At 42.0% G+C, this 16,806-nt stretch overlaps 1 protein-coding gene across 1 annotated transcript in view; it reads right to left on the bottom strand.

Annotated features, from left to right (window-relative positions):
• The window catches only part of SPTLC1 (serine palmitoyltransferase long chain base subunit 1), a 48,285-nt gene that overhangs the window by 12,999 nt on the left and 18,480 nt on the right, over positions 1–16,806 (bottom strand). Inside the window, exons 6-9 of the mRNA XM_066605003.1 lie at positions 16,719–16,803; positions 11,262–11,391; positions 5,378–5,467; positions 3,451–3,558 (exon numbers count right to left, since the gene is read on the bottom strand). Coding sequence (XP_066461100.1) covers positions 3,451–3,558; positions 5,378–5,467; positions 11,262–11,391; positions 16,719–16,803 — 413 coding nt within the window. The remainder of the gene's footprint in view (positions 1–3,450; positions 3,559–5,377; positions 5,468–11,261; positions 11,392–16,718; positions 16,804–16,806) is intronic.

The raw sequence follows: 16,806 nt of genomic DNA, 5'->3' as shown, positions 1-16,806 counted from the left end.
GGATGCCTGAAAATAAGGAGAGAAGCCATCGCACCCAGGTAGCAGTAATGAATCTTCATTAGAAAGGTGTTACTTTTACTGCTCCAATGAATCAAATACATAAAACTTTATGCATCTTTGCAAACAGTCAGCAACTTCTATGTAGATCTTTGTTTCCACAATTACAGACTATAAACAAACCTTCTATATGACTGCAGGATCGGGCTGTAACTATTTCATCTGTCCTCTACATCAAGCCAAGCTGAAAAATTAATGTATGAAATAGGGGACAGATGAAAGAAGAGGACTGCTGAATCAGACCACACAGAATCCTGGCTGTTCTGGAATGGTATGAATTGCAGCTGCAGACGCTAAATGCTAAAATTATGCCATCAACAACATTTGCAAAATTGCTAATTGCAAAGTTGGTGCTTCCCAGCATTACACGACTCATGCCCTGTCTTCAAGGTAAGGGTCCGCCATCAGACACCCCGCCAATCACCTGTCCGCCAGAGTCGTTGTGCTAGTGCACGGCAATGTGCTATTGAGGACCCATCCAGGAGGATAGGTCAACAGATTAGTAATGGAAAACCCCATTAATACGGCTCTTCGTGAAAAATGGTAAACGTTGGAAGAGAAGAAGAGATCGCAGATTGTGAAAACACCGAACATATGAGATTAATACGTAGAATGCAAGCTACACTAGATAATAGCCAGGCTGAAGCATGGACTCAAGCACTAAGTACAGAAAGCAGCGGTTTCACACTTCTTGCTGGAAGGAAAAAAAAAAATCTGTGACAATAGGGCTGGACCAGAAGCTTTGTACTATACGTAATAACTTCATAAATCAGTTTTAATTGGCCAGGGATGAATGCAGGCAGCCTCGCGGTACAGATTTATAGAACTCTTTCCTGAGACATCATTACTTAACCACACATACTGAGGATTTATAACTAGGGGTCACATGGTAAATAATGACAATATTGTGCAGAGGTTCCAAAGAGCCAAAAAAGCCTTCAGCACCAGCTTTCATGGGGCTGTCCTGCATGTAGCCTTTTACTTGATAAGGTAAATGGACTGAAAAGCAATTTACTAGCCATAAAATTAATCTCAATTTCCCCCTGCTGAAAGCAGAATGAAGCCCCATTGTGTACTCTGAAATCCTTCTACCCTGGCTTATTCCTTCCTAATGCCACATCTCAGGCCACATCGTTAGTACAACTAGATGATGCAATCCACACAGCACCAAATGTTTAGGCTATGGTTTATGAGAAAGTACTGTGCCAACTGTAATCAACTGCTCTAATGTGTCATTCATGTGCTGAATTAATTACTGTCAGTTAAAGGGGTTTTCCTCAGGATAGGCCATCAATATGTGATTGGTGGGAGTCCGCCACTCAGGATCTCTGCCGATCAGCTGATGGAGGGGGCTGTGGGGCTCCTGAGAGGTGCAGCCTCTTTACTGTTTACCCCTGAGTATATACCTGTTTGCACTAGAATGTCCTGTTACTTATAGCGGCTGTTCGAGTACTACAGACTTGTCCCATTCACTTCAACTTGAGTTTTACAGACAACCGGCAGGCTGAACTTGCAAGAGCAGGAGCAGCCTGGCAATTCGCTCTAAATATCTAGCACTGCTGTGTTGGAGTACATGCCCACGATGAGTAAACAGAAAGTAGTCGAAACTCCGCCCACACGCAGCAGCCATTGGCCACAGATTTGGATGCCAATACTGCCTCTTATCAGCAAAATATTCCAGTATCCAAAGGTATTGGACAGGTATTTGGTGCAGAATTTACCATACATTGCATCTTATGGGCAACGCAATGTATGGTTAATTGTGTTACCCATAAAAGCTAGATTGAGCAGTCTAACTATTGTGTCAGGGGCCACTCTCTCCAAAGGATCAATGTGAGGAGTTACAGCGGGTCCTACCATCAGAGTGAGCTCATTGGCTGTGCGACTCGATTTGCAGAAAGGCTCAAAAAGCTCCTATAACGCCTCACACTGATCCTCCAGAGAGCAGCCGGGAACATTACAGCACACGTCAGATAACAGCGTCCTGCCACTTCACATACTCTACAGCCGGCAGCAGAAGACAAAGATTCAGTATTGCAGCACTTACCTCTCCATCCAACACTTGCACCATCTGCTGTTCACAAACTCCCTCCACCCCTTCCTGTGCACTCAGCCCAGATATTAGCTCCGCCCACAGAGGGCTGGGTCAATATCAATTTCACTAATTTTGAAGGAAAACTGAATTATGCCTAATCAAAATAGTGAATTAAAGGGGTTGTCTCACGCAGAAACGGGTTTTTTTTAAATTCAATAGGCCCCCCGTTCGGCGCGAGACAAACCCAAGGGATGGGTTAAAAAAAAAAAAAGTTTATTATTTACCCGAATCCCCGCGCTGCGGCGACTTTTCTTCCTTTACCAAGATGGCCGCCGGGATCTTCACCCACGATGCACCGTGGGTCTTCTCCCATGGTGCACCGTGGGCTCTGTGCGGTCCATTGCCGATTCCAGCCTCCTGATTGGCTGGAATCGGCACACGTGACGGGGCGGAGCTACGAGGACCAGCTCTCCGGCACGAGCGGCCCCATTCACCAGGGAGAAGACCGGACTGCGCAAGCGCGTCTAAAAACGCCAGAAGACAGCGAATTTAGACGGATCCATGGCGACGGGGACGCTAGCAACGGAGCAGGTAAGTGAATAACTTCTGTATGGCTCATAATTAATGCACGATGTACATTACAAAGTGCATTAATATGGCCATACAGAAGTGCTGAACCCCACTTGATTTCACGAGACAACCCCTTTAAGTCTAATTTGATTTGCCTAGCCCTATTACCCACCAACAGCCTCAATTTTTTTATGGTCAACTTTATAGGCTTCCTTTACTGAAGCCTATAAAGTTGACCGATTTAATATAGTTATGAATGCACAGTATTTTACCTCTAGCAGCATTTTGTGCTCCAGAGCTGCTCTTCAATTTCTAAATGTAGCAGCTGTTGTGGATACATTTTTCAGTTGTGCTATGACATACTGTAACAAGGGCCAGCTTAGCACACTACAATGTGCGATACTGTATAATCCTACAATGCAAGGATATCAAGAAAGTTTCACTTCACTTGTAATACATAATGTATGAGGGTGCCTTCTGCACCACCTCGGTCAGCGATGTGGACGCCACTTTGCTGGAGCACAAGGACACTTTAGTACGGGGAATAGTCGTACATCGTCATCTGACCGCAGGGGGCAGATTATACAGTACACATTTAGCCATTTCTAGAAGGAGGGAAATCATCTCTCTGCTGCCACAATAAAATACGACAGGTTCAAGTTTTAATAATGTCAAAATATAAAAAACACAAAACATTGAAAATTCTCTTTTTAACTTTCTAATATGGTAGCAAAAAAACAAAAAAAAGCGAAAAAAAAACAAACAAAAAAAAAAAAAAAACAACTTACATTTATTCCAAAGTGTTCAGTAACTCCACGTCCATGTTCCCCTAAAACGCCAAACGAGAGGCTTTCCTCCAGAAATATTCTTACTTTGTATTTGTATTTTAACTCAACCTGCAATTTCCAAAGACATCAAAAGCTGAAGTCTCAACAAAAAAGAAAGGCACATAAACACCGGATGAAAGAAAATGTGCATGAATTATAGGACGCAGCAAAGCTATTCCAATAGACTCAGAGCTGGTTTATATTAAAGGCATATGGGAAACAAAGAAAAAAAGGTTTGCACCTTGTGATTATTTTTAAATAGCCACCAAAAAAAAAAAAAAAAAGCCGTGTACCACATATTAAAAAAATATATATATTGATTTTTTTTCTTTAAATGTAAGGCATTTCATCAAGCTTCTAGAGAACAAGAGCCATAGCATCCCATTTCAAGAAAGCCTAATTTAGTAAAAAGGTGTTAACATAAGGGATCCTGGAAGATTAACATGACAGACTTTTTATGGCTGACATGAGTCTCCAGCAACTACTTCTGTAAACTACAGTCACAATGTGTAATCCATATTCTGCCCCAATCATTGTATACAATCCATGTAGCCAATGGCACAGCTATTGGGGTTGCAGAGGTTGCAATAAAATAAAATTGACAAAAAAAAAAAAAAAAAGTCGCCATATGTATGCAGACTCCATGAACACCATACTGTATATGTGAAAAACTGGTCTGTAAATGCAATACACTAGAGGCGGCCAGCCAACTGCCCTTCATGTGTCACAATGGTGGCTCAGGAGCCTCTAGCATAGGCCTAGTATTGCAATACATTTTTCAAATATATGATGAATCATGCGTTTTCATGACTCAGAGCCAAAATGCTCAGCACAGCAGAAACGTACAAACAGAATTTCCTATGCCCCACTAATATTCTGCCAGTCACAGGTGTACCCCTATAAATACAACAAAGCTTATAACTTTCATAGTATTGCTGTCTCAAGCCCCCCCCCCCCCCCCCCCTCCCTGGTATGTAATGTTTGTGGGGTACTGGTGCATCTAGTCTCCACCAGAGTTATGGGTGGAGACATGGGCTGGGTAGGTGGAGCTACAGGGAAAGCCTACAGCTCTGGATTGGCTAGCAGATAGATATCTGGACCGAGGCGAGCTGCGGCCCGGCTCTGCTAACCTGCGGCAACTCTGATCCTCCTGCTGCTGCTGGCCCCGGTTGACTGTGTACTTCGTCCCAGACTGCACCTAGGTGGGCTGCACCCCCACTCTGCTTAGCTGCTGCAACTGTGATCCTCTTACTGCTCCTGGCCCCGCTCGACAGTCTACTTCGGGCCAACCACTTAACCCCCGCTTTCCAGCACGTCTGCTCCTCTGGCCCGCGCTGTACTGTTCAATTTGTCGCGACCACTTAACACTCAATGATACAGTGGGGGGCCGGCTTCCACTGTGGGGGACACGGCTCCCCGCTGTGGCCAACTTACCAATGTTCCTAGCTGCTGGACGATTCCTAACCCTAAGCGTCAAATCAACCCTAATCCTAATCCCTCACCATCACCACAGTAACCGGCAGCGTCTTCTCCTAAATGGCAAAGCAGGACACCTGTATCTGGCATACTGTTGTCATGACACCTGCAGCTGTGGGCGTTCCCTGCAGGTCCAGCAGGCTATCCCATGTCTCCACCCATAACTCTGGTGGAGACAAGATGCACCAGTTCCTGTTTGTGGCTCCCTCTGGCATTTGCATTGGAGTAGATGGTGATAAATAAAATTGAATTTAAAAAAAAAAAAACCACCTTCCAATACAGTTTTTTGGCTGCTCATCCCACCCTTACCATAAAAATACTATGCGTGTTTATAAGATTAAAAGCCTGTATTTTGGTTCGGAGGAAGGCCAGCTATAGATATGCAATACAATAGTGCTGGAAAAACACGTACCAGTTGAGGAAGTGGACAGATGTCACCAGTGTTCATAAATAGTCCTTCAGCGATGATAAATCGTCTGGTCACTCTGGCTTTACGTGGATTCTTGTGGAAGTAAAATATATTGATATTTAATTACGTTTGTAGAGCAAGCATAAATGATGAAAAGGGTCACACCTCTACAGGTTTAAAGCCCCACACATGATTGTAGTTTGAGCAAATGAATGACCTTTTTTGCATACAAAAGTGTTTACGCATAAAGATAATCATTTGAAACCCTTGCCATTTCCCTCATTAGCTGTGTAAACACTGTATATGTGGTTTGCTCATTGTGGGCGTGTGTTTATGCGAGGAATCTCTGGCCAGGAGGTTTTTAAATCAGTGTGAAGAAAAGCAATTGTTTTCTGCTGCATGAGTGAACAAGTAGTCATTGTGCTTAGAACAGCAAACAATCACCCCTCCCCTCCAGTCCTTTAGTCTTTCAAAAGGACTGAACAAATAATATTTAAACCAAGCAAAAAGTGAACAAAATAACGACATTTTATGCAGGCTAATACTCAGCCATAAAATCACAAGTGAACGAATAGTGTTCCCCAAAATAAGACCCTGTCATATTAATTGTTGCCTCAAAAGAGGGACTAGGTCTTATTTTCAGGGGATGTCTTATTATACTTACCTAGCAGGCTCAGTCTAGGTCCCCCCACTGCTCTCTGGAGCTCTGACGTGCTGAGCAGCGGCATTGACTGGCCAATTCATAAATCCAACCTCCACAATGCGATGGCTGCGATTAGTTTATTGAGCGCTGCATTGATTGGTTCTTTGACCGCTGCTCAGCCAATCACAGCCATCGCTTCCTGGAGGTGGGATTTATGAATCCTTTAACCAGAAAGTGATGATCTGTGGGCGGCTGAAAACTGCAAGCAGCGTGTTGGCGCACCGGAGAGCAGCGGGAGGAATCTGGACCAAGCCTGCTAAGTAATGTATTCCTTTTTTTAATGTAATGCAGCTATGGCTTATTTTCAGGGTAGGGCTTATTTTTCAAGCCTTCTCGAAAAATCAGAGGACTTATTTTTCGGTATAGCTTTGCTTTACACGCAACGATGATCGCTGACTTTTGCTTTATTGAATGCATTTTGAGCGATAATCATTGCATGTAAATGGGCCTTAAGTACGTTGCTGATCTCCAACATGTTTGTTTCTCTGTATCTCTAGACTAATTCCATGCTGGCTACTGTTTGCAGCCACAAACAATATTAAGTTTCCAAATGATCTATCATACAACAGTCTTGGCAGGAACCGGTAAGACAAAGGCCAAAAAATGAAAAGCAAAAATGGCCATAAGTCAATGTTTATTTAAAAAAAAATAAAAAAAATAAAAGAAAGATAAAACCCACCTTGATAAAATATATTTTGCAGTCTCCTGGGCACTGACCCGTACAATAGGAATTCCACACATTACCCAAGCGTATAGCCTATAAAACCTATCGGACTGTGTGTGGGATCCCTGTCAGTGTGGGCCCCGTTATCACACAGGAAAAAGTAAAGCAAGAAGAATGTGACACTGTTTTATCCATTATGACTCTGCACATACTTGGGGCTTTGGATGCATGAGCTGTATACCTAGCGGGATAATTTACTTCTTTACTGGAGCTGTGTACATTAAATCCTCATGTTACATTTGTATGCAATTTGTTACACCACATTAAAAGAGACTGACCCTGAATCCAAAGAAGTTATTATTACTTCTACTTTTATTGGCCAGTTGAGGTTACTAGGCCTCATTTTTCTAGTGTTGTAAAGTAGTCAAATAATTATCATATATTGCCACAAGTGAGATTTACATGGATATATGATTTAGCTGAAAGACTTGCCATAAACTGACATCAGTAAAAAGTGCGTTTAATATAGAGGTTTCCATAAAAGATAATTTTCCCCGGTGGAACAACTCTGTAGAACAAACAGATTGTTTCAGAATGATTTCTTTTATTAACGACTTGCCAATACAAAAGGATCGCATTTATGAATGCAGAACTCTACCCCAGGATTCTGGGTCCGTGCATCAATACAGAACAGTGTTGTGAGAAATGACAGACTTCTAGACGTTCCTTCTCTAACTTTAGAATTCCTTGTATAGTGATTAAATAGATTAGGGAAGCTATTCATCGTCCGACAGTCACATGTCTATGAAACCAAACTCCCCCACCATCATAGCTGGACCGTTATCCCTTCCGTCCTATGGTTGTACGGTGTATGGTTGTCACTATTTCTTAACTTTGCTGAGCTACCAGACGCAATTTGTAAAATGCGGTATATTGATCATTTCATTACTGGACAATTTTACATTAATTGGATTTGTAAAACGACAAAAAGAAAAAAAAAATCGGCATTGAGAGTGAAAAAAAACATGCTCACAGCTAAGCCTTAAATGTGCACAAAAAAAAAACAAAAAAAAAAAACATTTTAGCGCACATATCCTCTCTCGCTAGTAAGGGAAGGTTAGAATGTGAAGGAAAAAAAAAAAAAAAACCTCACCCCCTCCTCCTTCCCATATCACCATCCTTGGGCAGAAAAGGTTGTGACCTATTATCCCGATACAACTTGTAGCTTCAGTCCCTCAGAGTCTCGTGTGATGCAGAAATGCAGTCCTAAGCTCTTGCTCATGACCTGAAGGTTGCAGGTTCAATCCCCATGTGGTTTAGACTTAGACTCAGCCTTCCATCCTTCTGAGGTCAGTAAAATGAGTACCCAGCTTGGTGGGGTAATAAATAAATTACCTGAAAGCATTGAGGAATAAGATTTTTTTTCTCTCTCTTACAGACACAAAGAACTAGGAAGCAAAACTTTTCATCCTCCACCACGACTTCCGAAATATTGTAGCTAAAGCTTTAAAGTGCATCTGTCAGGTCCTAAAAGCACCATAAACTGTAGTTCATGAACTCCTAGGACAGGGAATACTGAATCTGGGTTGCACCTTTCCTTCAGTGTCCACCCAGGCCAGGTCTTCTCTTTTCATGTAATACATGCAGACTCACTGGTCTCTGTGTGCACAGAAGCATTGAATGAATGGATTAGTCTGCTGCACACATCAAGCGCTGACGTCCCAGGCGGATAGCGAGGAAACAGGGAGGCAAATATGTATAGAAAGTGCACCCCCAGATTCAGCGTTCCGTGTTCTAAGAGTCCATGAACTTAGTATATTAAAAAGAAACTTGTCAGATCACCATAAACCACCGAGAGCTAAAAACTCGAGCCCTTATATACTAGTCGTGGAAAGCTTTTTAAAAGGTAAGACATTATATACTGCACTTCTAGAACCACAGGATAGGGATAACTTGCTGATCAGTGTGCGTGTGGGGGTCTTACCGCTGAGACCCTGAGGACCTCGAGATCAGGACTCCCCTGTCTCGCACTCCTGTCACTGCGGGAGTTGCTTCTTCCACAGCAGTGACGACACTCTAAAGTTAGGGCTGGTCAAACATGCGCGGTCAGCGCTCCATTCATTGCCGAGTGGCACCCAAGACCCCGACCGATCAGCAAGTTATTCCGTTTCCTGTGATTCGCAGACAACTTTCTTTTCTGGTAAAACCCCTCTAAGAAATACATGCTGAACTGTAATTATACATAAGAGCGTAATGATGTGTCATACATGGACATGTAACCGCATGATGTAGAATACTGACTGCCTTCACTGGGGGGGGGCAGTCAGTATTGTCCAAGTTTATAGCACCTATTGGTTGGCTTAGTTTACACTCACTTTCCCCCAATATTTGTAGCGGGTTTGTTTTCCAATTTTTTTTTGGAAGGGGGAGGGACACACTGGGAGAATGCAGATTAAAAACAAAACCACAGCATTTTCACTAATAACGCGGAGTGCGAAATTACCATATGAAAAATAAGTGTTGACGTCTAATATTTTGTATGTATTTCTTCTAATGGAGGATTTAACTTTTTCAATAAAAGAACTCTGGCAAAATTTCAAAAACTAAAAAAAGTCAAACATCAGGGACCAATAAGAAGTAGAAAAAAAAAGGCTATTAAAACAGTTCAGCCAAAGTGGCTAGTGATCACAAGAGACTTAAAATGAACTTAATCAGGCAGATACAAGATAAAGGCTGTACTGCCATGGTGCAGAAGAGAGCTGAGCCGCAGCCACACCGCAGCAAAGCTGTATGCAAATGCGTGCATTTTTTGGTTTTGCTATAGCTTCACCACAATTATAGTTTTTTTTAACAATTACCAACAAACCATGCGAAAATACACAGGCATTTGGTGCCATGCCATTTTGTAGGAGGCTTCTGACCCTTGCTTTTCTACAAAAAGGGTTTAAAGGGGTGTAGGCATGGCTTGTTAATAGCATCTCTTATCACAGTTATCGGTCTTTAGGGTACATTCTCAATAGGATGGGTAATGTGCTATGCGCCCAATTAGTGTACTGGTCTTACAATGCATTGTTACAGCTTGAAGACCCATTGGAATGCACGATTATATATATATATATATATATATATATATATATATATATATATATATATATATATATATATATATATATATATATATATACATATATACACACACACACACACACACACACACACACACACCATTTGAATTCCGGTCCCTAGAAGGTCTTAACATTAGGTAATTACAACATCACATGAACACCACCACTTGACAAATTAGACTGTCATTATTTAACAAAAACTAGGCCAGAAGCAATGTGTAAAAATTAAGTATACCTTTAATTCTTCCATGGGAATTAAAAAAGTAGCAGTCAGTTGCTGTTAAACAAATGCCCTTAATTAACTGATCAGCAGCAAATGCAACTACCTAACTAAAAGCAGTAGTTTTGGCAGTTTGCTGGTCTGGAGCATTCAGGGATGTGTTAACACAATACCAAGGAGGAAAGACATCAGCAATGATCTTAGAGAATCAAATGTTGCTGGCCATGAACCTGGGAAGAGTTACAAGGCAATTTCCAAACAATTTAGAGTCCATCATTCTACAGTGAAAGATTATTCACAAGTGTAAATATTCAAAGAGAGTTGACAATTTTCCCAGGAGTCAACGTCCCAGCAAATTCACTCCAAGGTCAGACCCGGAAATGCTCAGAAAAATTGCAAAAAATACCCAGAGCTACATAAAAGCCTATGTTAGAATATTAAATTGTCAAGTTCACGTCAGTACAAATAGTAAATGTGGCTTGTTTGGAAGGATTGCCAGGAACATAGCAATATGGCTAAAGTTCGCAAAGCTGCATCTGAACAAACCACAAGACTTCTGGAACAATGCCCTTTAGACAGACGAGACCAAAGTGGAGATGTTTGGCCATAATGAGCAACGCCAAGTTTGGCGAAAACAAAGTATAGCACATCAAACGGCACAAACGACTTCTACCAATTTCAAGCACAGTGGTGAAGAGGTGATGATTTGGGTTTGTTTTGCAGCCATAGGATCTGGGCATTTTTCAGTCATTGAGTAGACTATGATTTTGCAGGCGGAATCCGACCTGACTGTGGGTGAGGCCTCAAGGTGGTTCTACAAGCTATGGATTCATGGGGTGTACTTTAGTTTTCACACTCTGCTTCTGCATTTTGCCTAGTTTGTTAACTAAACAACGATACAGTGTAATCTGTCACCTGTTTGTGGTTGAATTTATGCAATTTTAAGACCTTCAAGATGTTTAATATGTCCTGGTAAGTAAAACCATATAATTCAAAGAGGTTGTATGTAGTTTTTCTCATGACTATACAGTATATAGTACACATATCTATAATCACTTAAACCACTGCACAAAAGGGTAACCATGAGAATGTGAGTAAAGACTAAACATACAGTTTGTAGGACATAACAGATCACATATGTAGTATTTTTTTGGGGGGTCAATCCAATCACTCACCTTTTGATCTTCTAGTTCCTGTTCCTTTAACAATCGCTCCAAGTCAGCCATATTGTTATGTTTGAAGTATTTGATGTTGCTTCTTGATGCTTGTAGTCCCTTCTGAATAGCAAAACATGCAGCTTCATCCCTGGGAACACAAAAGTAGAAAACACTTAAGGGCTCATGACCACGAGCATCGCGGAATACGCCCACAGATTTACGCCATGGAAGTACCACGATTAAAAACAAAGTGCCTGAGAGTGACCACGGAATTCCACAGTCTCCATTAACCCCTTGAGTGGCGGGTTTCCTACCACCCTGTCGTGCCCACCAGGGCAGGTTTTTTAAAAAGGTCTAATCATTGAATTTCAACTAGTTTTGCAGTTGCGTCTCAAGAGCCATAACTTTTTCATTTTTCCATTGACATGGCCATATAAGGGCTTGTTTTTTGCGGGACAAGTTGTGATTTTTTAAACAGGGGGGAGGAAAAAAAGAAATGGGGAAAAAAGAAAAAATGGGCCATGTCATTAAGGGGTTAAATAATGTATTAACTTCCTTCTCTGGGTCATTACGACGCACATGGATACCACATGTGTGATTGTATTTTTGATTTTTTACAAAGTAAAGAGACAAGTGTTTTTTTTTATTTTTGTAATAATTTTTTTACTTTTTTTTTTTTTTAATTTTTTAAAATTTTTTTTTTTTGTCCCTTTAGGGGACTTCCACGGGGACCCATCAGGACCCCTGATCACATTCCAGGGGTCCGATGGTGACAGCCCTTTACATGCTGCAGTGACAGCCCTTTACATGCTGCAGTCACATAGACTGCAGCATGTAAAGGGTTAACACAGCAGAGATCGGAGGTTTTCTCTGATCTCTGCTGTAAGAGCAGGTACCTAGCTGTCCTCTGACAGCTAACAACCAGCTCTCCCTGCCACAGAGACCATCAGCTTGCTTCTGACAAGCCGATGGTCTCTATGGCAACCTGTAAACAAAGCAGGACATTGCCGACATGTCGGCAATATCTTCTGCTGGTTTTTCAAAGCCCTTGCTTTGTTCTCTGTGGGACTGTGCAGGCAGAGCACAATGTCACAGCTTGTGGCATTGTGCTCTGCAGCTCCCATAGTGATACATAGCCCGGAAATCTTCCGGGGTATATCACTATGGGCAGTGGAGCTCGTCACGGAACTTTTCCGGGCGTGCCACTCAAGGGGTTAATGCTATATTAATGTAGACCTCCTGTGGCAAAAATCCACGGCAAATCTGCGGAAGTCCACGGTAGAATTCCACATGTGAGCATTGGCAGGCAGAAAACCATTAGGTTTAATGGAATTCCGCAGCTATTACATTCTGCCACTGGAAATGCGGTAGAAATCCGTCCGTGGGCATTCACCCCAACAGAAATACCGCAAGTCTTCAGCAGGGCTATGCTTGCCCAGCTTAACAAAGTGTAATATACCACAACCCTAGTATAAATTTTCATCAGGCCATTAATCAAACATCATAATCTCCGAAACACCGCTGCAAGCAATACTAATGGCGATTCATGGTGTTGTCAGAAACTATACATGGGTCAAACAAGTGCATGAAGAGAAGTAACCTGAAAACACAAAGATCCAACTTTGCACCTTGAACTTACGCTTTGCCTATCCTAGTAAACCTTTATATTAAAAGCTATAGAATATAAAGTTTTTTGGCAACTTACGGCTCCCACCGGTTCACTTCTCTCTCTGCACTGGATCAGTATCAGTGTATATTAAAATATATTTGGGGGTTTAGGCTGCACAGATCTGCACACATGGTTTCAGTCAAATCTAAATAAAAATAATAATAACTTTGCCCCAGAGCAACACAGCTGCACTTGTGTAATAAAGGTATGCTCCAATGTAAGACCGGAGAGTGAAAAACAAGAGGCAGCTCCTTACAAAGAAGCTCAAGTACATGCTTCCATGGACAACTGTTGTGTAAGAACGTGGAAGCTGTTCAACACTGCACTTGTAGGGAAGAAAAAGCCAAATACATCACTTCTACTCTGAAGTCATTAGAATCCTGACTAAAGGTTTTGCAGTTGATTCTCACTTTTATATTCAGTATTAATGACATTTTCTTCTGAAGAGCAGTGGGCATTCTCACTGACCCTCCAGCTTCCATATTAAATATACAACCAGCATGTCTGTGTTTGTAATAGACAGATAGCAGAATCACTGCAGTTCTCTGTGTACAGTCTATAGAACACAGGGAACACAGCAGCAGCTTCCACCACCAGTCTTGAAAAGATGGAGAATCAGATGTACACCCTGCAGAGGTAGAACAAAAAAAAAAGGGGTGGGGGGCAAAAACGCAGGATACAAGTCATATAATGGCCAGAAAGACTGTTACTTCTCATCTACACACAAGGCAGCTTATTCTGAAAAGTCATCTGAAGACTCAGGTGAGGATTAAAGGGAAGCTTTCAGCTTCAATCCGCTGTCCAATCTGCAGTCATGATGTTATAGAGCAGGAGGAGCTGAGCAGAGCGATAGTTTTTGGAGGAAAGATTCAGTATAACTTGTGTTTTATTCATTTATATCTCTGCACAATCTGAGCTGAATAGTCCAATGGGCGGAGCTATCAGTGATTGACCGCTATCTGTGCTATGACTGTACATACAAGGATAGTTGTCAATCCCTGATAGCTCCGCCCATTGGACTGTTCAGCTCAGAGTGAGCAAAGATAAATGATTAAATACAAGTTATACTGAATCTTTCCCCATAATACTATATATCCATCTGCTCGGCTCCTCCTGCTCTATAACATCATGCCTGCAGTTTCTACAGCGAGTTCCAGCTGACAGATTCCCTATAACACTTATGTGGGATATAGAAGGGGGGGGGGGGGGGGGTGTCACACACCTCTAGAGCAGCAAGTGCCTGAGTGTGACTGACCTCCGCACACCCTACAGTTATGTCAGCCCACAAATGTGAGCATCTATTATCAGATGTTGTCAATTCAATCTGTTCTAGTTTCAAAGGGCTTTACCTCTTTGTAATGAAGTAATTGCACTTTTTGTGCAACGTAATGTTACGGATGTGGGACACAATGTCAATGGGGCTTTGGGTACAAATTGCAAGTATATCGGCATTTCAACCACTGATGTATAATCAGTGGTTCCCCAAGACTTACATAGACTTAGAATTTTCTATAAGCAACGGTGCACAGCTTAAGAATTAGTCCAATGTGTATGAATCTTACACCTTCTATGAATATATGGCAATACCCATCTGCCCAGCTACACACACACACACACACACACACACACACACACACGAGATATTATATATTCTAGTTAAAATGGGAGTCTTGGTAATTGCAGTAAAATAAAGAATGAAGTGCATTATTCCTAGAATTTTATTACCGAGCGCATTAAGAAAAGAAGAATGACTTCACTTGGATTGCCTGAAGTACGGTATACTGATGAGGAACACAGAAGTCTTCGCATGATCCTTTAAGATGCATTAACTGTTGTAAGAGCAATAGTGATCTCTCCAAATGATTTAGCAAGGAGGAGAAAGTGGATTGCGTTACAAAGTGAAACTACAGGTTAGCACCGTTAGATCACCCAGTCACACTGTCCTTCAGAAGGGTTTGCAGGCAGCTGCATCACTACTATCGCAGTAAACAAGAGTAGGCTGGAAGAAAGAAACACTCAACAGAATACTAAGAAGTCACACAGAAGAGGCCAGCATTCACATGTGATGTAGAACACAAAAAAAGGTGAACACAGAGCAGCATCCTCTGGCATCAGCATTCAGGTATGGGCAATTGACTGAATAGGGTGCTTTCATAGTGTATTTAGTAGAGGTTGGTTGCATATGTTAAATGTAGGTCCCCATTGGGCCTCTGTCGGGTCAGTACACCTTTTAGCTGTATTTTCTGCGGAGCGATGAGAAAAAAAGTTTGATTGCAGGCTGCCAAAGTAGGAGCTTGATGAAAGCCAGAAGACAGTACAAGGTGGACAGGCTACTCAAAGAGTTTTGAAGCAATCGGGAATAAGAGAACTGGGCAATCAGAGTATTAGTGACCACTTGTCCGTGAGTGCCTGAGTTACATGCGCCACCCATGATTGGGATGAAAGACCTGTAATGACATCACAATCATCTAGACGCATATTAGCCTTTTACTCTCCAACTCAGTACTATGGAGCAATTCAAGCAACCCGATTGGTTGTTTGGGTTGTCTGATTCAACCTGATTGGGTTCGCTGATTCAACCTGATTAGTTATTATGGCCAAGGTAGGGAGTAAAAGGCTAATATGCATCCCAGATATGATTTCACCTCAGCGAGCAGCTGAATCACTGGAGCTCTAAGCTCCGCCCCCATATCACATGACGGTGACGTCATCATAAGTTCTTCAATATTTTGACCAACTTCGACTGTCATCACAGGTCCTTGAGCGAGTTACATGTGATGTCATTCATTATATATTATAAGTCTCACATTGCGCCACCAGACACACTGGTACTATAAATAATACTAATAACTAGTAGCTGGATGAAAAGGACCGATTGCTGGATAGCTTCTTAAGGATGGGTGCATGTTTAAAAGAAGGGAAAATGCCAGTGATGGTCTGAAGAGATGGGTTAGGATTGGGATAAACACAGTGAAAAGGATGAGGAGCTATGGAATTGGGTCAAATGTACAGGTGGTGAGGTGCAAATCGGAGAGTAGGGTAGAAAGCTTTTCACCAGTAGAGGTGGAGAAGCGGGTTATTGGGGAAAGGGTGACTGAATAGTTCTGTAGTAGGGTTGAAGGAACTGTAGGCTGAAGCTGTCTAATGTTGTCGATCTTAAATTTCAAATAAGTTATCCATTGCCCCCGCCCAAATCTCTCATCTTGGAGGAGAAGGAAATAAGGAAGTGTTAAATAATTGTTTGGGGTTATAAGACAGTGAAGATGTGACAGTTATGAAGTAACCCAATTTTGCAGAAGCGAGTGCAGACTTGAAGTTCAGAACTGCTTTTTTGCAATTAGAGGTTGTGCCACTAAAGAGGGTTATAGTCTATCCACAGGATAAGTGAGAATGGTCTGATTGCAGGGGTCAACCACCAGGAACTCCACCCCCCATTAACAAGAACAGGGCACCCCATGTATGACCATGGTTGCATCCATTTGGCCATCTTCCTCCATCCCATAAAAGTGCCAAGAGAAGTAGTAACACATGTACACCACTGCTTCAATCACATGGGGCGCGTTGACTTTTGGATCAGTGGTGGAGCAAGCATTCCGATAATAAATGTCTGATCATAGGGGCTCCATCCTGCAGGTAGGTAAATCACGTCTTAAGTGAGAAAACGCTTTAAAAAATAAGGCCTTTCATCCTTTGCCTAGAGAAGCGCAAGTAGAAATAAACTGAATTTATTACAACACTTATCTCATGAAATACTACATTAAAATCACAGAAGTGGTAATAAAAGCCCACAAATACAGTGTACCTACACAAACACTATGTCTCCTCGTTTTGAGTATGCAGGAATAGCACTTGCAACAGTGGCGAATCCATAAGAATAAATGATTGCTTCTTCTG

Source organism: Eleutherodactylus coqui, chromosome 5 (assembly GCF_035609145.1).
Source record: "Eleutherodactylus coqui strain aEleCoq1 chromosome 5, aEleCoq1.hap1, whole genome shotgun sequence".
In the NCBI taxonomy this organism is placed as follows: Eukaryota; Metazoa; Chordata; class Amphibia; order Anura; family Eleutherodactylidae; genus Eleutherodactylus; species Eleutherodactylus coqui.
The sequence above is the reverse complement of the archived record's forward strand: the minus strand, read 5'-3'. Positions and strand labels throughout refer to the sequence as shown.